Raw genomic sequence first — 22726 nt, forward strand, 5'->3', positions numbered from 1 at the left:
TTTCACTGACAGATGTCACAAAGTGCTTCACAAGAGAGATAACAAAAAACAATATACAATACTTCGGTCCTCCCTCCTCCTCCTGGGATAGGCGCACAGATGTCTCCTAGATGTGTGGCCTCAGGTATTTGGTACTCTTGGGGGCTGCCACATATCATGTAATATATGTAACTACCAGTGTTGGGTAAGTTACTTTAAATTAGTAACTTAGTTACATTACTAGTTACTTCTATCAAAAGTAACTCAGTTACTTCGAGTTACTCGTTACTTTCAAAGTAACTAGTTACTAGGGAAAGTAACTTTGGTTTTACTCAGACTTCTCTTGTTAATGTGTTGCTTCTGTAACTGGATACCCAGCCAGACTGCCAGTCTTCTAGCTTGTTTACTTGCCACAGTGCACTGTGCCACCTACCAACAGAAAGGAAAAGATAATGTGCATATTTCCACGAGAGAAATCCCACGCCTGGACCGTCATTGACTGCTGCCATGATTCTAGCCTACGTCACAGCATCATGTGCACCTTTTACATCAACACAAAAACTGCAGTCGTGGTGCTTTCGATTGTACTCAGAACTCGGAAATTCTGCCTTCTGAATAGGAAGATGTAGGTAACACCAGACTGCAGATGAGCTGCATGCAGGGCTGGACTGGGACAGAAAATTAGCCCGGGCATTTTGACTAGAGACCGGCCCACCATTATAGGAAAAATCATAAAGCCTTTGAATGAAAACAAACGCTGTTGTGACAGTGATGTTCACTGTTCTGATGGTATATATGCATCAATCTATCAATCGTTTGTTGTAAGATTCAGATAATTATTTTTTAAAAGCTAGACATTTTAAATGAGAATAAGAAAGAAAAGTATTTCTTTGTGCCCCCTCTCCCTGTTAATGCCCTACCTGCGCCCCCTGGCAACACTTTGCTAGACCGCCCCTGCACAGTTACCAGCTGTCAGCTACTAAGAAAAGGATCCTGGTGTTATTTGTCTCTCAGAAACAGTTCATAACTTCAACTCATTCATGTCACCTAAAAGGTAAACCTGTTTCTCCATCACCTGTTCAGCTCTGATGATTCAGTAAGGACATCTCCTGGTTTCATCTTCATGTTTCCCTCTCACCACATATCAACCGAACATCATGACCAGCAGCTTTACAGCTGTGGCTCCAGCAAACATCAGCTGATACTAGAAATTAATATTAAATAAATTCTAACAACAGCTGATCAAGCTTAAACGTGCTGCTGTTGTTTAGCGCGACATCTCGCTGGTTTCCTCTTTCTGGCAGCAAAGTGAGGCGATAAACAAACAAGAGAGACCGATCAGCTGATCATTGATCAGTTTCATGATTGAAGTAGCAACAGAGAGGGAGATGAGAGAAGAAGAGGCAGCTGTGCAGCAAAGACACAGAATAAACTCCAGCTTTGTGTCTCTTTTCCATTGTAGCTGAATCCGGGACAAACTGTTCCTTTTCACCTCAATAAGAAACGCGTAATATTTTCTCTGAATACCAGACGATTCCGTTTTTTACGCCAACTCTACTAACTAACCTTATGAATAAAATAAAGTTCAACATCAGTAACATCATAGCACCCACCCAGCTGTATAGAAACTCGTACCCAGCACAATGAAAATAAACTCCACCTAAACTTGGTTTATATCTGACCCGGATAGACTGCAGGTCATAACTTCTTACCTGAAGTTCAGTGCTCCTGACACTTGGACCGGCGCTGCCTCGGGTCTCTCCTCCTCCTGCCTCCGATCTCCCTCATCCACCTGCTGGCCTCCACCACTTGCTGATGTTACTGAATCTGCGGAAGCTCTGTGGAGCCTATCTAAATCCCAGTAACGATTAACACGTTCCTGATTTTGGCATAATAACTAGTTACCGTGCTCGTTACCACAATAATAAGGTAGTTATTAACGTAGTTAACTAGTACCTACACTGGTAATAACACAGATAGAAATGAATAAATAAGCAGAAAAGATTCAAATGAACAAGATGAGCCTACTGAGATTCTGTACAGCTGCTCTTTGTCAAAGGAAATGTTAATGAGTTAATTTCACTACAACTAAGGAGGCAAGCCCGACTCCTGAAATTCAACCCCCCATCATAATTCCCCCCTCCACCAAACTTTACACCTGGCACAGTGCAATCAGAGAAGTAACGCTCTGTTGGCAATCACCAAAGCCAAAGTTCAGAGAACAGGCCTCCACTAGACGGCAGCATGCTTTACATCACTGCATCCAACACTTTGCATTGTGGTTGGTCATGTAGGGCTTGTATGCACACAATCTGCAGTTGAGAAAAGGTGATAATAATCAGTATATGTTATTGCAACACCGCATATCACAACATTTCTGAAGTTGCAAATGTGTCGTTTAGTGAGTGAAGTATGGTGAGAATGTCGTATCCTGGGGTCTGTGTTGATTTATACCTGTAGTGAGTTAAGACAGAGATGTGAACGTACTAACGAGTGAAGAAAACGTGTTGAGAAGGATGGAGGACAGTTAGTGAATCAGGAAATACAGAGGATTGATGAAGAGGAGGGCAGCTGTGAAGAGGATGAGTTGGTACAGATGTTGGTACCTGTGTAGTATGGACCAAATTGTTTGTCACAAGCTTAGAGAGTGAGAGGATGCCCGAGGAACAGATTTGGAACAAGAGTGATGTGCAGAGCTCAGATAGGATCGAGCTGTTGAAGCTGGGTTAAGAAGAGAGGCGACTCTCATTCTTTCTCGGCATGAAGCCCAACTGCTGGTTGCTGTGTTGATGGACACAGATGAAGTCAGCGTCCATAGACCGTGATGTTTGAAGACAATACTGAGATCTGTAGTGAGGCAGGAGGTAGATGAGAGAACGGAAAGTTGGCGGTCAGTGAAAACAAGACAGAATGTGAGGCAGGTATAACACTGACGTCATACAGTGCTTACGAGACGGCAGCGAGACCTGCGATGATGCATGGCTTTGAGATGGTGCACTAATAACAACCAGGATGGATGATTAGAAATGTATTCCTGTCCTTGAGTAGTCTGAACTGTTGTTGTTCTCGGTCCTGACTTCATTTGTGCGAACAACAACAGGAGGGGTTAGCAAAGAAATGATTTGTGCTTCTCGTCCATCGAGAGTACAGGGAACAGAATCAAAAGTAAAAGAAAATCATTTTATAACACAACGTAACGTTTGCTTCTGTCTTCAGGTCCTGTGTTTGTTGTTCTGCAGTTTGAACTATTGAAATAAAGTCATAAAGCACAGAAATGAATTCAGCTGAATGAGATAAGGAGCATCAAATGGTTTTCATGGTGCACTTAGTCCAGTTCCAGTCTGATAAACTAACAACAGCAATGAAAAGAAGCACGAGCACATGAACATGCAAACACAAACTGATTTATTCAGGTATATAAAACACAGGTAAAAGAAATATTTCTGAAAATAAGAGCATTTTGTTTTTAAATTAATTATCATTTCATTCATTTGACACATTTCAAACATATGTGAGCGTGAAGTTCTAACCAGTGTTGTCCCATTGTGTCTGACTGGGGTTTATGTCGCACCTGCTTCATGGTGCCCCTCATGTCTATTTATCAAAAATAAAATCATTATTTTTATGTATTTACATGATATTTCCTTCAAATGTTGCTACTAAATCAAAGTGTGTGTGTGTTCAGTGTTCAGAGTTGGACAGGCAGGGCAGCCCCGGCAGCCTCCAGCGACGGGCACTGGTCTGAATCCTCAGGTCTAACCAGTCCTGCTGAGCTGCACCCAGCACCAGGCTGTGAGCACAAAGGAAACACTTCTTAACTGGGAGCGACTTCAAGGGGAGAAGTGTGCATCAGGCCCAATGATGAATTTCTGCACTACCTCCGTAGAGAGAATGGGAGAGCTGTACCTTGGAGCGAGGTATGGCTCTGCGGGGGTCGATGGGTCTACTGGAGGGAGGTCGGTAGGCGTGTATGAGGAATCAGACTGAGGCAGGTCCTCGCCTTCCATGCACCTCAGGTTGGCTATACTGCTCCCCACAGCAGCATCAGTGCTGTCCCCGTTTCTGTCAGCCGGACCTGGAGAATTACAGCAGGCTCATCACCACTGCCTCTCATTGTATTTGTCACATGAATGGCAACCACACAGCAGTAGGCCTGTGAATCCTAACAGAACATGTGCTTGGTTGATGAAGGACAACTTTCTCACAGCCCAACACGCCTCTGAAATGTCTGTGTACTGAAGGAACGAGGGAAATGAACCGTGACGTGTTGGCACATTTGAACGCTGCAGACTGACGTGACACTTACAGCAGCGAGAGAAAGGCTCCCAGGATCGAGACTGCACGTACGGTTTAGCCTGCGGCTGCTGGAGCAGGCACACCACTGCTGAGTCCACCTGCTGAAAAACCCTGCAGACAGAGAGCGCACCGAGGAACGTCATCACTTATTATTTAGACTCTGCCAGCAAATATTAAAAAGTAACACTTTAATATTTTTTACTCGAACAGACCCAGGAGATAACCGAAAACAGTTGAAGTCACAATGTTTGAGGTGTACAACAAAGATGTGACTAAATACTGAAAATAGCAACACTTGTATGATTATCTTCTTGTGCACATCTGGTCCCAGCACTGCAGCTGCATTTGGAAAACTGAGTCCCACTCTGACATCACGTCAAAGTGACCATGGTGGCCATTTAGAAGTCGGCCATCTTGGATACAACTTTTGTTTTTCCAATTTTTCCTCTTCCTATTGGAAAAACAAAAGCTGCATATTTACTGACTGTGTGATTCATTGGTGATTTAAAATTGCAGATGGACAAATGTGACGTTCAGTGGTCAGTAAGACTAGAAAGATGACGGCTTCCACACTCTGAAGCTCACAGTAAAGCAGTGGTCTCAGATATGTGGAGTATGCACAGCTGCTAAGCTTTCATAAAGCACCTTGAGGCGACTGCTGTTGTGATTTGGTGCCATATAAATAAAATTGAATTGAACACGTAGGCTCGTTTGGGCTGGTTTTGGATATTTGTTACTGGTTTGATTAGTTAATAATCAAGAGATTTACAGGGAGATGAAGATGACAATGAATAAGAGAAAAAGCCAGACGGTGATACCGGAGGCTGAGCAGCTGCTGGTGGAGCTCAGCTGACAGACCATACTGGTTGGACTGGATCATTTCTCTAATAGAGTCAAAGTCCTGCTTCAGCTGAAGAGCGCCCTGCACGCTAAGAACAAAGAGCAAAAGGACATTTGTCAACATCTGAAGATGGTTTGTGTTTATGTGACGTGAAGAGTCACACGCACATGTACCAAACTGCTGTTTTTAATGATGTCATCAGTTTGTTGGCTAACACCGTCTGTGCTCTAAAACACACCTGAACTTGATCTTCTGTCTCAGGATGTGCTCCATCCATGCCTCCATGAACGCTGTCATCGTTATACTCAATGCTTGGACTCGTGCGTCGTCAGACAGAGGAGCCACGCCCTCTAACACTTGACCAATCACAGTTTGAGCTGCCAGAGATGCATATTCACTGGGACTGTTGGGAAAGCCTTTGGAAACACAGCGTAAAATGAACTGAGATGCTGCTGAAATATTACAGCAGCCATTTATTTTCAGTGTGGTTGGTGCGAATATAAAAGCATTCATAAGCAATGACACTAACTACACGCTGTAGCTGCTGCTTTGGCAGGACAGCGACCCAAAGCACAAACATGACAGCTGGTGTTCTGTTCATAATACATGGGTGGATCAGTCACTGTGGAAGGAACAGACTGGAAGTCCAACCTGCAGCTGTTAGTGACAAAACTTTGAGTGCAAAACATGACAAAGATCAGGAAGTGTTGGAGCTGGAGCAGTGAAGACAGACACACAGCAAAGAGCCAGGAGTGAGAACCGGCTGCACTCCAGCGGTGTGGCACAGGGTCACCTGCTCACACCTGAGTTTGTGGGTTACAGAGTTACAGAGGTCTGATTACAGACACAGCTGAGAGTTTGTTATTTGGCATCATTTGTAAAAGTTTACATTTGTTCGATGTTTAACAGCAGAAATGAGGCTTTGTTGTTGGAGTGTTGAGTGATGAAACCTGCAGCGTCAGAATCTGTGAGACGTCGATGTTCAGCAGCGAGGGCGTGTCCATGCCGTCGGGTGAACGATCCACGCTCTGTGTTTCTGTGCGGACTCTGTTACCTGCTCTCATTTGCTGTTTTAGCTGTTTGATGGTTGCTGAAATAGTTTTGTGAGCTTTAACCTGAGATTCTGGCGTTTCTGACAAAAATACATTTATGTTTAAAAATGGATTCAGGACTTAATGAATGGATATCACTTTATTGAAACTAAAATCAATTTTTAAACCCAACCCTGATGAGTTTAGCCGAATAAAAGTAACCCCTACGTAACTTCTTCATTGAACAGTTACAGCGTGTTTAGTAATGTGTTGCTGTTTGCTGCAGTTTTTATGTTCAGAATTCACAAAACCTACAAAACCACTTCACTTTGTTTCACTTTGTAAGAGCCCATCAGACATCACTGGCTTCAAAGGCTGCTGTACTTAAACCATTCCTTAAAGATCCCCACCTGATCACCTGAACACCTAAACACCAGAACACCTGATCACCTGATCACTAGATCACCAGAACACCTGATCACCTCCGAACACCTATCATGATCACTGCACTGAACACCTGATCACCTGAACACCTAAACACCAGAACACCTGATCACCTGAACCAGACACATGATCACCTGATCACCAGATCACCAGAACACCTGATCACCTGATCACTGAACACCTGATCACCATGAACACCTGATCACCAAAACACCTGATCACCAGAACACCTGATCACCAAACACCTGATCACGACACCGATCACCAGAACACCAGATCACCTGAACACCTGATCACCAGAACCAGAACACCTGATCACTAGATCACCAGAACACCAGATCACCAGAACACCTGATCACCTGATCACCTGAACACCTGATCACCAGAACCAGAACACCTGATCACTAGATCACCAGAACACCAGATCACCTGAACACCTGAACACCTGATCACCAGAACCAGAACACCTGATCACCTGATCACCTGAACACCTGAACACCTGATCACCAGAACCAGAACACCTGATCACTAGATCACCAGAACACCAGATCACCTGAACACCTGAACACCAGAACCAGAACACCTGATCACCTGATCACCTGAACACCTGATCACCTGAACACCTGATCACCAGAACCAGAACACCTGATCACTAGATCACCAGAACACCAGAACACCTGATCACCAGATCACCTGATCACCTGAACACCTGATCACCAGAACCAGAACACCTGATCACCTGATCACCAGAACACCAGATCACCTGATCAATCTGGTCTTTATTCAGATCTGTTCATAACTTCCCTGTCTTTTAGTTTGTGCTTTGTCCTCTCGGTCTCTGTAAGTTTTCCACTACTCTGAAACTCCTCTTCCTCTACTGACCGGTATATTATTTATATAGTATATAGTTGTTCTCCACACTTCTCTGTCAGCTTTCCTCTCACCCAAACCTTACAGCCACCTTTTAAGACTCTGGTTCTGGTTTTCTGGTTTCCCGTGAAAGGGAGTTATTATTCACACGGTCACTAAGTGCTCAGAGGAGTTTCTTACCTTACAACATAAATCTACATAAAACACTGAGGTAAACTGAAGTCATACACTCAGATACGAGTACCTGTCCTGTGGCTGGGCTTCCAGTGTACAGCAGGAGGCATGGTGTGTTCAAAGATCTCTCCTGACCTCTGCTTGCAGTCACTGGAGAATGTCCTGAGCATCACAGAAGAGAAGGTCTGACGGACAGTGAAGACACCAACATTACTGGTTAGATGTGGTTAGGGAATCATGTGTGGCTCTGTATAGTCCTGGTATATGATCCTCAGCAACACTAAACACACAGTCCACCCGTCTGCACAGCAGCAGTGAAGCTTTCTGACGTGGCTGTGAGAAGAAAGCAGACAGCTCACCTGCAGAGCAGACCGAGCACGCTCCAGCGTTTCCAGCTGCTGCTGCAGGAGGAGCTGGCTGTGGGTGTGTAGAGCAGACTGCTGGTCACTGTGTGAATTCATCACTAGTGATTTGGTCTGATGCACCATCGCCTCGAATGACTCCCTCATCACCTGCAGACACAAAAAACACATTTAAACTGACACTGAGCTTAAAGATGAACTGTGTCCAAACGTTTTGGCACCACTGCTCAAACTCATTTTGTTTTTTTATTCGAAACGTATGAAATCCTTAATACATGAATATGAAGCAAAGTGAAATAAATGAACTTTGGGCCAAAAATAAGTACAGCACCAAAGACAGCCATTAGAAGCTCACAGTACATCATTGCATTGTTTTTACTCCAGTGTTAGTACAAAGTGGTGTGACTATGATCAGAGTTCACTCCATCGTGTTTATGAAACAGCCTTTGCACTCATATCAGTCTCTGATCACCCAGCTCTACAGAACACGTGTTCTGGTTGTAATATATGAGTGACCTACTGTGAGGTCCCCCTGTGTAATAAGCAGGAACTTATTGAGACTCCAGGAGGAGAGGAACTGGTGTGCCTTGGACATCACCCATACAGTAGGCAGCTGCACAGAGGCCAGCACCAAACCAACAGTCTGCCTCTGCAGAGTACAGGGGAAGAGGCTGAAGGGACCTGTGGAGGGGAGACAGACACAACGGGCATCAAGTCAATTTTATTATTATTTGATGTAGAAACTGTTTTAAAAAAAAGAAAAATCAGGCAAAGACTCTGCAATATTAAAGAGAGACAGCCACTGATCAAAGCCCACTGACCCATTGATCAGTGGTCATGAGAATTTGCATAATTATGATTAAGGAACTGCCCTCCCAGCCCATTGTTCCCTCATGGGCTGGTTTCAGTCATTATGGTAAATGGCCTGTATTTATATAGCGCTTTACTAGTCCCTAAGGACCCCAAAGCGCTTTACATATCCAGTCATCCACCCATTCACACACACATTCACACAAATGTCCTGTTTATAAGGTTGAAACCTGCAGTCAGCTGAGACTGAAGACGTCACCTGGATGTGACGAAACGTTTCTCCCACTAAACGCTGGTCCAGATGAAGATATGAGTTGATGTCATTTCCACTGGGTTTGGTTAGAGTGCTGCTGGTGGAACGTTTACCTGAGGCTCTGCTGTGTGACTGACGGCAGCGCAGAGAAGACAGGAGGGGTGGCAGCAGCAGAAGGAAACGCCCCATTGTTGCTGACGTTGTCACATTTTCATCTTTTTCAGATGATGTCACCACAAACGAGCTTCTTTGATTTATCAAACATTTATCTGTCAGGGTTGAACCTAAAGTTCGGCACAATTCTGAGGAGAGACGACGAAGCAGAAGCACAGCAGGGGACAGCGATTCAGCTCAAAGTCAGTCTGCAGATAATGTTATTCTTTTTTACAGACGAGCGATGTCCGATGTTATTTATTGTTGCTGAGGAATTAAAAAAACACCATAATGTACTTTATATTAGAGCTGGGCGATAGAACGATAACGATATGTGTTGCGAAATAACTTTTTCTCGATAGAAAAATTAAACTATTGCGATAAACCTCACCGCGCTTGTCCTCTTAATAAAAAGGAAAAAAGAACAGCCAATCCAAATTAAGTAGCGCAGAGCCGAACCAATCACAGCCGCAGCGTCACGTCACGCAGCACATGTGTATTTGTTTGGGAAGCAGCCAGCCGCCGTGCCGCCCGGGTAACGGAGGAAATGAGTGCGCCGACTAGAAAAATCAACCGAGAGCGTGACCGAAGGTTACCGAAGAGAAAACAGATGACGGTTCCAACGCCGGAGAGATTGTCGAACGGAAGAGCCATAGAAGCTCCGTAGTGTGAAGGTATTTCTGCTATTTCAAGTCTGACAAAAACAGAAGCTGCACTGTAAATGTGCCGAAAGCAAGTCTGGAAATACAATAAACTGGTGCAGCTCAGTCTCTGACTGGAAGCGCTGATTCGTCATTCGGCTTTTGTCAGACTAAAGTAACTGTTACAACTGTTTGAAAAGCTCAGCTATACAACAAGGAGAGATTGAGAATTTCCTTTTAGTTCTCAGTTTATTTGATTTTGACAAAAGTTAGTCAGTTTTGTCTGTTCTTCTGTAAAACAAACTAAGATTTATTTTTAGAATTAATATTTTGTTTCTAAGTGGAATTGACAGTTTAGTTTGTTTCGTTTGTTCTATTTTGAAACTTAAACGCTTTAGCGGCTGCCTTTTGTGTAGTTTGCAATATTTGCCTTTATTTATCTGAAAAAGTCTCATGTTCCTTAAGTACATCTACCCTGTTGAACTTATTATGGGAAATAAATATTTAAATCAAAACAAGCTGCTGATTATTTCACATTTTACTTGTGAGCAACGGCACATTTAAATCTTACAAATATAGTTATTTGGCTTATATCGTGATAGATATCGTTATCGCCTGAAATGAAAAAACATATCGTGATATGAACAAATCTCATATCGCCCAGCTCTACTTTATATTTATCAACTGTTGGAAATTCTGCTGCTGTTAAAAATGAAGTAAAACATGATTTTAAAAACAACTTAGTGTGTCTGGTCAATCAAATATGAAATCAAAGCTAATGACATCACACCGTGTCTAAAACAAAAACGACATATATGTAAAAACATAGAATATGTAAGCAGACCGGTCAGTGTGTGAGTCTAAGCGCACTAACCATAGTCCCACTGAGCATGTGCAGTAACCAGTAACACACACAGACTCAGGTCCTCCAGCATGACTTCACTCTCCTTTGGAACTTGACCTACAACACACAACAAGGAGTGTCACACACACAACACAATTTCATATGCTCGGTTTTCTCCTTTCAAAGAGTTTTGCAGTCGAGCTGCTCTCGGAGGTTTTGCTGTTAACCTGAGTGCTGAGAAGCTCCCCCAGCTCCTTCTGACAGCACAAGCTGTGATCATTACTGATGAGAGGCTGCGGGATAAAAACACTTTGAAATTAGACGATTCTTTTTTGTGCACACTGCCTCCCCCATCCATCAGGTCCAAATGTGTGCCAGAAGCAAACACAACGATCAGGCACTCAGATTGTGCAGATCATCATTAAGTCTCAGAGTATTTGAGAGCCTTTCCCCGGAGTTTCATAAATATTTAACATAACTGAGAGACCTTCTGTATACTGACTCTAAGTTTAGGCAAAGCTCCAGTCAGCTCAGCGTTTCCCACTCTGCCCCCACTTTCATGTGAATGTGCTCATAGATTAATGTGACCAATCACAAACATGGATAAGACAACAGAAACGTGTCCATTCCAAAGGAAGAGAAAATATGAAGCGGTTACACACAACGCAGACACAAAACAGCTGCTGTAGACAAAGCAGCAAAGTAAACGTAACAAGGAAAGCAGTGTACAACATTACAGCACTACACGCTCAGCCTGGACTCTACTTTCCGTATCCATGTCTGCTATCATCAGACGGTGGGCACAGTGGCTGCTGAGGCCACGTTCTTACCAGCGTCTGAAGCTTGACACAGCCGGTGGATGACCTGGAAACCCCTGTGGTGCTCCTGGAGGTTGAGGCTTCCTGCAGTGTGTCCTGCTACAGGGACTTGTAGTTGCAGCCACAGGGCTCTGCTGCAGAAAGCCCTCAGCAGGGTATGATACTGTTCAAGCAGATCAGCAAAGACCAGAGACTCACCCAGGTCTAACCACTGGACTGAGTGAGACCAGCAAACAAGGTCCGGCTCCAGTGTCTTTGTGTCTGCTTCAAACAGCTCCTCCTTCTCTGATCTGAAAGATACAAATCACCTCTTAATGTTTAACCATCCTTTGATAGAAACACTGTAGTAGCGTAGGAACATGCACTCGTTTCCATGAATCCTACACCACCTGAAGGTGTTGGTTTCATGCCTGAATGATCATTTCTTCAGAAACAGACCGTGTTTCTTGGCCCGAGTCTGCATTTTTAATGCGTCGCTTTCAAGACTGTACGAATCGGAATGAATGCATGATATTATCAGATAGACTGTGTGCGACTGTCCTCCACCTGCAGTTGTCCAGCTTACTATAATCATTAGTTTGGGAATGCCCAACAGGGACAACATAAGAACTGGGAAGAACAAAAAAACAACTTCTGTCAGGAGAAAACTGCTTTCAGTCTTTGTTTCATGGTTTACTTTGTCAATCTTACTTCAAAGAGAATGGTGCAAATTCATGCATGTGGCAAAACAGCACTAACGTCATCATTGCATGAACTTCAAAATACTCCCCGAATGAATCACGATCGATCAGGATATAACAGCATATTTCTGACTAACAAGGCAGTTCATTCCATTTCTATTAACACTTTCTTTAAAATAACACATTCTGGGGCCGACTTGAAGGATGTGGCAGAAATTAGACCTGAGTGTAAATGTGACACACTGGAACCTGTAGAGTGATATTTAGAATCCCCATAAATCCAGATCATGTTTTCATTGTTGTTCATTTTATGAAAAATTTTAACTAATTAAAGTTGAACCTTATTGAGCTTGAAGAAGACGTCAGAGGAACAAAGTAACTTGCTATTTAGAACCTGCCATGAATCATTAATACAAACAGGTGGTAAGAAACGTCGTTTTAAGTAGTTTATGTAGCATTATTACTACTTTGATCTTTAGATCAATTTATTGACCTTGACGAAGAGGTCAGAGATCAAATGTGACACATCTTCATACAGCACTTTCTCTATGTTTACAATAAACACCACGCTTGTACGAGTCACAGTCATAGTCTGCTTCTAACAATACAGTAGAGGTCTGGCCCAGCATGTAAGGCAGATATGAATGGACTCAACATCCCTACAAAGAATGACGCGGACGCAGAAACACTACCAGTAACACTGGTAGGTGGTAACAATGGTGTGACCATACCTGCTGGTGGGATCTGGCACAGTTATTTCCAGTTCGGCCCATTCCTGTTGAAGTCTCTCCACATTTTGGTCTTTGTTCAGTTTCGAGCTCTCTCTGTCTAATTCCACTGGATCGGGTGTATTTGGTACTCGAGCGCTCAAGGTCGTTGAGTCAACCTTCCCATTTACCACGCCTGTTACTGGGGTTTGAAGCGGCTGTTCGTTGTGTCTTTCTGGTGTGGGTGTATGTGAAACCAGCGGAGCCAGCAGATCACTGGACGAAACAAACACCTGAAAAAGCAGCTCTGCTGAGGAACGCTGAAGTTGGCAAATCCTTGACGGTGGCACGCCTCGGAGACGTTGGGAGCTCATTAACAAAGGTGAAGCTGTCTGCAGAAGCGCGCCGCTTTCTAAACGTGTCGGCTTAGGTTGAACCAAGTCCAACGCTTCTACGCCGCTCTGAGTAAAAGCAGAATGGGACGTGCGTTTTTGACTCCGGTTACTTTGTTCTCTTTTAGAGTTCTCCTCTTTATGTTCTGTATCTGCGGGATTGGCTGAAACAGAGGGACGATTTTCCACGACTGGCTTGTTCAAATGGACATCAGGCGTGTAAACAGGAAGTGTTGTATCTTTATTTTGACAAGAGATCTGGAGGGTGGGACGACTTATGGAGAAAAGAGGAGAGGAAATTAGATATGTATAATGTAGCTGTTCCCAGGTCCACTCAGATCTCAATGTGGAAATCCCACAGCTGAGACTTGTGGAGTTTTGAGCACACGTGCAAGTCTCATGGTTGCTGTGGATCTGACAGAAGTAACAGGGCGGCTCTGAAGCCCAGTAGTGCAGCTGCTTGGCTGCCATTTCTGCATGATAGCTTGCTAAAATCATCATTAACTCTTTGACTGAGAAAGGAGAAGGGCGATGGCTTTTGATCCTTGGAAGACTGGAATCCAATGTGGAAAAACGTGCCTGCTGCATTACTGCAGTCTTTAGCTTGGAGGCGCTGTGCTGACCTCTCTGCTCATCAACAACCTGGTTGTAATGATAAGTCCCTGTTAAAATATCCTCCAAGACTTCTTTTGGTACAGAGTCTAAGTCGGTCTGGAATACAGAAGACAGGATCGCTTGGACATAGTGCTCCATCAAAACCAGAGCCTGCAGACCAAGTAAGTCCAGAGATTCCTTGATCTTTAGCAGTAGCCTGGTATGTTGACCAGCAGCACGTCTCAAGAAGTGGTCAGACTGGACTTTGGAAAACAGGCAAGACCAGTGATTGAGATGAACCCTGAGTTCTTGACTCAGTGAACCCAGATCGAGCCTGCATGAAGTTGACGGGGTCTGGAAAAGAGAGCAGAATGACTGTGACTGTGTGAACAGGCACTGGTGGCGATACAGAAATCTAAAACTCTTTGACAAAGATGTCAAATGTTGGACGTTACAGAAGCATTCCTGCAACCATTTTTAACAATTATCCAACTACAGGTTGTGGCGGGCGTCTGTTACACAGACTCTTCATTACATCGCCCAGTGAAGGTGCATGTGAAGACGCAAACGTTCAGCACAACTGGACAGTTCCCTCTGGCACAGTGTGATGTACAGCGCGTGACTATATGACACAGTGCTCAGTAAGCTTTAGATCACACAGTGCTGAGCGCTCGGCCTAACCTGCTGAGGTGCAAGGTGTTGCTGATGATGTTCCAACAGTCTGCTCACACTGGATATGTAAACCGCTGCTAGCCGAGCCCTCCTCGTGTACTCGTGTATAAAAATCAGCAGGGATCGCTGCTCCAGGAGTCTCCACTGAGCTCTGTATTTACCCTGCAGGGAGGATGAGGAGGGCAGGAGAAGAACCCCAGCTTCATCTGGCATTCCTTTAAAACAGGCCTGATTAGACGGGGGAGGAGGTGGGAGAGAGGAGAGGAGATTATGAACTCAGTTATAACAAGATCGATGTTTGTTCAATATTATGACCTCATCCCAAAAATGGCAATTAAAGAGTCAGAATGTTGAGGATGTAATCTTTGAAGAGATTAAGCTACGAGAGCTTTCATTCACTCGCGTTCTTCTCCTCACACCCATCACAATCCAGTTACACTGCAAACTGTATAAATTCACCTGAGACAGCCGTGCGCTGCCCACCAGCTGCCACTGAGGCGCCACAGAAAGAAGCGCTTGCTGCAGGCGCAGCAGGCGCTCGGAGGAGCGGGACACCAGGTTGTGAGCCACTACAAAGTTCTTCTCTTCCTGATCCTGACCGTGACCCCGGAATAACCACTTCAGACTGGGGTTAAAGCTGCTCCTGATTAACACCTCAGCTTGCTGCAAGGAACGAGACATGAACATCTGTGATCAGCAACCCGAACGGGATGATGCAGAGGCCAGTGTAAAGTGGCTTAACATAAACAGTCCTCAGTAAAGGGTCAGGACAGGCAAAAGCAGTCCGAGGAAAACCTTTGAAAAACTACAAGGTCTCACTCCAAATATAAAGAAATCAGGGCTGGGTTGAGGTCAAGACTGAAATGGGAGGAGCTATGTTCACATGGACAGTGGAGGATTAATGTTTATTGATCAATCGGCTTAGTAGAAATTGTGCCGTAGTATCGGGCAGAAAAACAACATGTGCTGCATATATAAATCATACCATTTGCACTCAGATCCTCTGTTTAGCAAACAGGAAGTGAAACTGCTCTGAAAGAAACAACAACAATGAATGATCAGTCGTAGCTCATCCTGCTCAAAATCCCTCACATTTCATTGGTTCATGTAATATGTTCAAGGTACAGTAATACATATATAAAATATATACATATTACTGCAAAGCTGTAACGTTGCCTTGTCATCTTGAATACAGAGGCCGAGGTGTCACTGTTAGGCCTAATCATGTTTTATGCATGTGGCCACGTACATATAATAATTACAGGTGACTGCACACCCACTGCTGAGTTTAGAAGTTGGCTCACTGCAAAGAAATAAACAATCGAATTCATTTCATAAACCAACAAAAATGAAAAACATGTTACATAAAAGTTCTAAATGAACTTTTCATGTCATTGAGTGAAATAAGTATTTGATCCCCGAGCAAACGATGACTCGGTATTTGGTGGAGAACAGCACAGCGGTCAGACGTTCCAGCTTTGCTCACATCTCAGCAGCACTGCTGGCCTTCTCTCCAGCTCCAGCTCCACAGATAGGACTGAGGTGTGGACACACCCCACGTCTCCATTAAGGTTCCAGACCAAAATGTTGACAGCATTCAATGACTGAATATCAGATGTAATCAGATTACAAATCAGTCTACAGGTTAGCTCTAAAATGTCTCTTTACGATGCATTTAGTTTAGTTTTCGTGCATTAAAACCATTTTAGCCTCATGTTCACTGAGATGTTTCCACTATGTCCAGATCCTCACTGTGACCAACGAATGATGAGTGTGTGTAAAACCCTCTGCAGAGACGTTTGATGTGATTCTGCATCACAGAGTCGGCTTAATGCTGAGCTGACATTAAATGCTGCTGTAAAAGTGCTCATATTAAGAGCACAGAATAGCAAACTTGCAACTTCCTGACATTTCAGTGTTTGTAGAAATCAAAACTTCTGCAATGAATTGGCTCTCTGACACTTTACGAATGAGGAAATTAGTTGATCATTTTATTGCTCAGTGTGGTCTCAGTGATCCTGTTTATCTGACTGCACAGTAAAGCTGTAAAAGTCTAAACTGGAACATTAGAGGTTACCGTGCCGCTGTCTAATAATGCAGACACGGGGAATCAGCAGAGCGAGCTGAAACTCATTTTAAACAGGGCTCTTTGTGCATGCTTGTTGTAACTGCAGCTGTGTGAAGCAGGTTGGAATCAATTCCAAAAGCATTTATACATTTGTTGCTTACATTCTAGGGTTGTATTAATCGATATTAAGCTTAAAATTAAACTTAAATACTCATTTGCAACAGTGTGGATACAAACAGAGGTGTCTCTGCCTCAAACAGACGAGCTTACAGCTCCACCCCTCACTAACAGCTGACGTTCACAACTCTAAGGTCAGTAAAGTTCTCATTTCAGCTGCATTAAAGTATTGAACAGTTCTCAGAAATGCTAACGCACACTAACATTAGCCATTTCATTATTAGCAGTTATCCAACAGCCACATTAGCCATGTGTTATCATTAATGTGGCGACTAATGAGGAAATGCTGAGTGGATTACAGGCACACAGCTGTGCAGACCAGTGGGGGAAACCACAGCTAAACTGGGCAGAGAGGCCACGGTGTGGAGAATTAATCCAAGCCGACAGTGACCGGTTCAAACTTTCACAGTCAGCCTTCTGTTTTGTTTTGAACGGTCTTTATTTTAGCAGAACTAATGCCACACAGTACACGAAGCTCATCTCGAGCTTTCCCATAATGCTCTTTGTGCGCTCTGTTATTTGTTGTGCCCTTGGTTTATTAGTAGCTTCTAAAATATGTTTTATCTTCACAATCTGTAATGCGAGTCTATCCATCCATTCTCTTCCACTTATCCTCCTCAGGGTCGTGGGCTGGAGCCTATCACAGCACATCTTGGCCAGGTCACCAATCATGAGTGTGTTTGTGTGTGTGCGGGCATGTATGTGTATTACCGATCAGGCCTCGCTCTACATCAGCATCTTTCAGTATCTCTGGGATGTTGTGATCCATAGTAGACAAAGCTGTGGAAGGACGAAGCACAAACATGAATTCAAGGCACAGAAAGGGGCCCGTTTATTTCACAATTCACTCTCCAGCATTTCTGTTGTCACAGAATGTCTATATTCCAAATCATCTGTCAGCGATGTGAATATGAAGAAAAGGTATGAACTCCACAATCATTTTATGAACAGCTGACATCTAAAAAGGCTGCCTGCTATACTCTGTCAGCAATGCCAAGTGTGTCCTCTTTGCTTTCTGTGTATCACACTGTGGTTCAGCCACACTGCTCTCTGCTGTGTCTACAGACTCTGTGACAGTGCTCGCCTGTTTGCTTCAGTGGGGACAGTCTGTGAACTTTCTGACAGATCGTCAACAATAATGTAAACACCACCCAACAACAGGAGCTACATGGTCCAACTTCATTTGTCCTTTTTTTAAGATGACGGTGTAAAAGCTCAGTGTATCCATGAGTCTGTGCTCTTCTTCTGGACATGGAAAACATGCTAATATCTTCCTGTGTCCAACATCGGCAATGATCTAATGGAGTCACCACAGTCAGCTCAACAAAGGCTAGTTAGGGCCAGCAGATGTGTTATTTCCAGCCATCGTACACTTACTTATCAAAACTGTGTTTCTGCGTCCATCTTTGGGACATCTCGGCTCAACAGAAGAACTTCTCTGGGGAGTACCGACTGGCTTTTTCCCCGCAGAAGAAGAAACGCTGTTAGCTTCATGTTAGCGTTGACACAGCGCTGCTATCCGCACTTGACTGTGGCTAACGTTTCGCCTCACTGGAAGAGCCAGCCAATGATCTTATTATTGACTTACGCCTTTCCTAAAGACGCTCCCGTTAATCCACGAAGGAAGCGTTTAAAATAGCATCTGAATGACAGAAGCCTGGGAAGACAGGATGTAGCTGCAGCCAATCAGGAGAAAGCGTCGCCAGTTGTTATGGTAAACAAGAAGCGGCGGTGACTCTTGCGCCTGCGTCACTTTTGCTCCTCTACGAGAGGATCCTTCCGCATAATTAAAGTAATGGGCTGTAACACCGTAACTACGGTACAAAAACAGCGATCACATAAACAGCATGTTGCCTCATTTATCCTGAAAACACAATCATGATGTAAACAATCGTTTAAAAAAGGAAAGAAAAAATCACTGGTAAGTTATTCTTTTCAGGGAAGTTAGTTAATTTACATAATGCATAAGATTAAAATATATAAGATTTTAAATTGTACTCAAAATGTTTCCCCGTCATTTTAAACACAGTGGCCAAAATTGAGGTTGCCGGCCACATCTGCAGTAGGCCTTTATTTACAATTTAAATATCGCAAATAGCTCATTAATGCTATACATGACAATTTAACATTTGGTAAATGGACTGATTCTTATATAGCGCTTTTCTACTCAAAGCGCTCTATACAACATACATTTGAAGATTTATAGATTTCTGTTTTTTCCTCCATCTCTGCTCCCCCTCATTCTTCTACTTCCTCGCCTCAAGCCTCCTGTCTGTAATTGAAATCAAGGCTCTAACACAGGAAAAACATGCATGAACATGCTTTTTATTCTCTGGACAGATGACAACGAGACGGCTAAATAACAACAACAGGTGGTTAAAAGGTAACATTATGTCAGCTAGCTGGCTCCTAAGCGTCACACTTTCCCTTTGATAAACAGTCCTGCCATCATATAAAAGTTTATTGACTGTTGAGGTAAATGGTGGACTGACAACCTACACGTACTGCAGATGAATGGTGGCCAGAGTTGATTGTCCTTCTTCAGCCACCATACCTAGGATTGTGCAGTTGAATCATGAGTGGTAAGAAAACAGAATTCAGGTGGCTACAATCTGTGTTGTTCCGTGGTGCATTATGGGTAATCTCAGCCTCTCACTGAACGTGCTCCTGTAGCACATCATGGAGTGGGTGGGAGGTATTATCCACCATTGTCCTTATCCACCTCTCAGACACCACCCTAAGGGAGTCCAGCTCCGTCCCCACAACATTACTGCGACCCTCCACCTGCTGCCCCAGCATGGCACAAAAGTCCTGAAGACTGTAATACTCATTCATAGACCTGATGCAGTAGCACCGCTATCATGAAGATGATGGCCTCAGCAAGACACAATACAATCAACTCACACCTCACAACCTCCAAATCAAACAAAAAACCTTTGTGGCAAGAAACTTCAGAGAAGTTGTCAGGCCAGTTTTAAGCCTTTCTGCCCAGACAAAGTGTGCAGGTGGAATACACGTGTTGATGTCTGCAAAGTGAAGGACAATAGTCAATCAAATGGAAAGGGAACAGTTCTTTTCCACTTTTTTAGTGAAATGGGCAGTCTCCTTGTGGCCAATACAACATTGCATTCCCTTATTCCCAAATGGTACTGAGGTATGAAACCAGAGGAACCCAGTACTGGTACAGAGCCCAGCCAGCACCACGAGCACATCCATGTAAACACCAGCACCTCCCAGGAAAAGGAGGGGAGCTTACGAAAGCAACGTCTCCAGGAGGCTGAGTCAGCAGCGCTATGACAAAACTCTGTGACAAGCTGTAGGCAACAACACTGGCTCTGTGGCTGTAAATGCTCCAAGCTACTGTGGTGTGCAGACATTCACTGTAACACTTTATAGTACTACAGTCATGTGTGTGCTTTGGATTTGTCTTTTTTAGATACTATTTACATCAGTATTTCTGTTATTGAACAGCTCCTGTGCACATAAATAAAAACAATGTTGGGTTAAATGAGTTTTTATTTAATTTCCAGTCTTTCCTCAGAGTTGCTTGGATTTAGGGAAAACGTTATAGACATAATTAAGTTACTAAAAATGGAATGCATCTGAAGACTCCAGTTTGGTCCTGGCCACTTTCCAAGACTGCAGTAAAAGCTATAAACAAGGCTAACTTGCACTACATTAGAAAAGCAATAATAAATAAAGAGTGTAAATAGAGGACTCTGCAATAGTCGGCCTCATCACTGATGGGGACGACAAGGAGTACAGAGGTCTGACCCAAGACTTTGTGGACTGGTGCCAGCTGAACTACCTCCAGATCAACGCCAGTAAAACCAAGGAACTGGTGGTAGACTTCCGCAGGCACAAGCATTCTCCACTGCAACCACTGAACATCCAAGGTATGGACATTGAGGCTGTGGACAGCTACAGGTACCTTGGTGTTCATCTGAACAACAGACTGGACTGGACTCATAACTCAGACGCCCTCTACAGGAAAGGGCAGAGCAGGCTGTACCTGCTGCGGAGACTCAGGTCGTTTGGAGTGGAGGGCCCACTCCTGAAGACCTTCTATGACTCTGTGGTGGCTTCTGCTATCTTTTATGGTGTGGTCTGCTGGGGCGGCAGCATCTCTGCTGGGGACAGGAAGAGACTGAACAGGGTGATCCGAAGGGCCAGCTCTGTTCTAGGATGCCCTCTGGACCCAGTGGAGGTGGTGAGTGACAGGAGAACGGCGGCTAAGCTGTCATCCCTGTTGGACAACATCTCCCACCCCATGCAGCAGACTGTGACAGCACTGAGCAGCTCCTTCAGTGGGAGACTGCGGCACCCACGGTGTGGGACGGAGAGATTTCGCAGGTCTTTCCTCCCCACTGCTGTCAGACTCCATAATAAAGACTTTAACTGATCAAGCACACACATCCATACATATGCAATAATACTAAGTGCAATAATCCTTTCTGTCATCGTTGTATTTTTACTCAGTTGTATATAGTATTTGTATTTGTATTCTATTTTTATCTTATTGTATATTTATTTTATTTTATTCTACTGTATATAGTATTTTATTTTATTCTATTCTGTACAGTTGTGTACTGTATTTATTCTTATTGTATTCTAATTTTTGCCTCATAACTTTTGCACTGTCCACTTCCTGCTGTGACAAAACAAATTTCCCACGTGTGGGACTAATAAAGGTTATCTTATCTTATCTGAATGAAAGTCATTATTGTCGAGTGCATAGTTACCATTGAAATAAAATGGCTAAGATTTCTTTTAAAAACAGTTTTATGTTTAATATCATTAACTGAATATTTAAGAAGCTGTGGGTCACGAGTTTTCTTCTAAGATGTGATTGTGACAGAAAAACACAAAGACTAATTTCATTCATAATTATTATACTGAAATTATCTACAAGCAACTTCAGCCCTCATACCACTGTGGAACAGTAGATATGTGGTATTTAGGAATAAAGATTTATTGCTAAATAAACTGGCAGGAGAACAGAATATGGTATATGATGCACCTATTAAATGACACTGGTAATATAACACCTGACACCTTCTGCTCCAAATCTAATAATCAGAATCAGGGACTGCAGGACCTTGTTGTTCTAAGTCCTTTTCCTTTTGTCACAAAATGTAAAGTCACAGCTTCCTGAGATTCTGGTGAATGCACATCTAATTAAATTTGTCTAATGTCACAACTAGGAAAGCTTTTACTGGAATGATATCAGCAGAATGGAGTTCCACCGGATCACAGCACTTAAATATAAGACAGTAAGATGTAATTATTTTTATGGGCTATGGGGGGAAACGATTGTGATGCAGTCTCTCTACAGCATTACGAACTCTTCCACCATATGAACATGATATCTCTGTGGACTAAACTGCTGCCACGTGCTTCTTATAAATGGTTATATCTCGACTTAGATTCGGACACACTGGTTTGAATATGCATGCTGATGATACAGTAATTTTTACACAAGCCAAAGCTGCTGCTGATGCAGCCCATCAGCTTTCACTGGCATTACATGATTTACAAAAATGGCTGAATGACTCATGCCTGTGCCTTAATGTTAAAAAGACCGTATCAGTGTTTTTTAGTAAACCTAAAACAACCGTGGCTGCAGTAAAAGTCTGCTTGGGTGCACAAGAACTAATTAATGTTGAGGAATTTAAGTGTTTGGGAGTGCTACTCCCTATATAAAACACGTTAAAAAAGTAGTGAAACCTGTGAATGTTAATATACAGAACTTTAGACATATCTGCACATCATTAACAGACACAGCAGCGATTACATTGCTGCTCTCTATGATACCGGCTCATATTGAATACTGTATTACAAGTTGGTCCTATACGAGCTCTGCTGCTATTGGGCCAATCGAAGTGTGCTACAAAAGAGCATTGAAAATATTAGATAAAAC

General features: G+C 43.4%; 1 protein-coding gene across 1 annotated transcript; it reads right to left on the reverse strand.

Annotated features, from left to right (window-relative positions):
- Positions 1–2933: 2933 nt before the first annotated feature.
- On the reverse strand, positions 2934–18509 carry ccdc142 (coiled-coil domain containing 142). Its single transcript, XM_005944902.3, has 17 exons — positions 18184–18509; positions 17518–17586; positions 15547–15593; positions 15021–15224; positions 14571–14789; positions 12928–14243; positions 11529–11806; positions 10729–10815; positions 9174–9362; positions 8518–8678; positions 7995–8147; positions 7706–7820; positions 5355–5532; positions 5094–5204; positions 4286–4386; positions 3886–4054; positions 2934–3769 (listed from the first exon to the last, which is right to left on the reverse strand). The coding sequence occupies exons 3-17, from the start codon at positions 15547–15549 to the stop codon at positions 3661–3663; spliced, it is 3393 nt and encodes a 1130-aa protein (XP_005944964.1). The 5' UTR covers positions 15550–15593; positions 17518–17586; positions 18184–18509; the 3' UTR covers positions 2934–3660.
- Positions 18510–22726: the final 4217 nt, after the last annotated feature.

The sequence above is a fragment of the Haplochromis burtoni genome, unplaced genomic scaffold, assembly GCF_018398535.1.
Source record: "Haplochromis burtoni strain Fernald_Lab_line unplaced genomic scaffold, NCSU_Asbu1 Contig_413, whole genome shotgun sequence".
NCBI lineage: Eukaryota > Metazoa > Chordata > Actinopteri > Cichliformes > Cichlidae > Haplochromis > Haplochromis burtoni.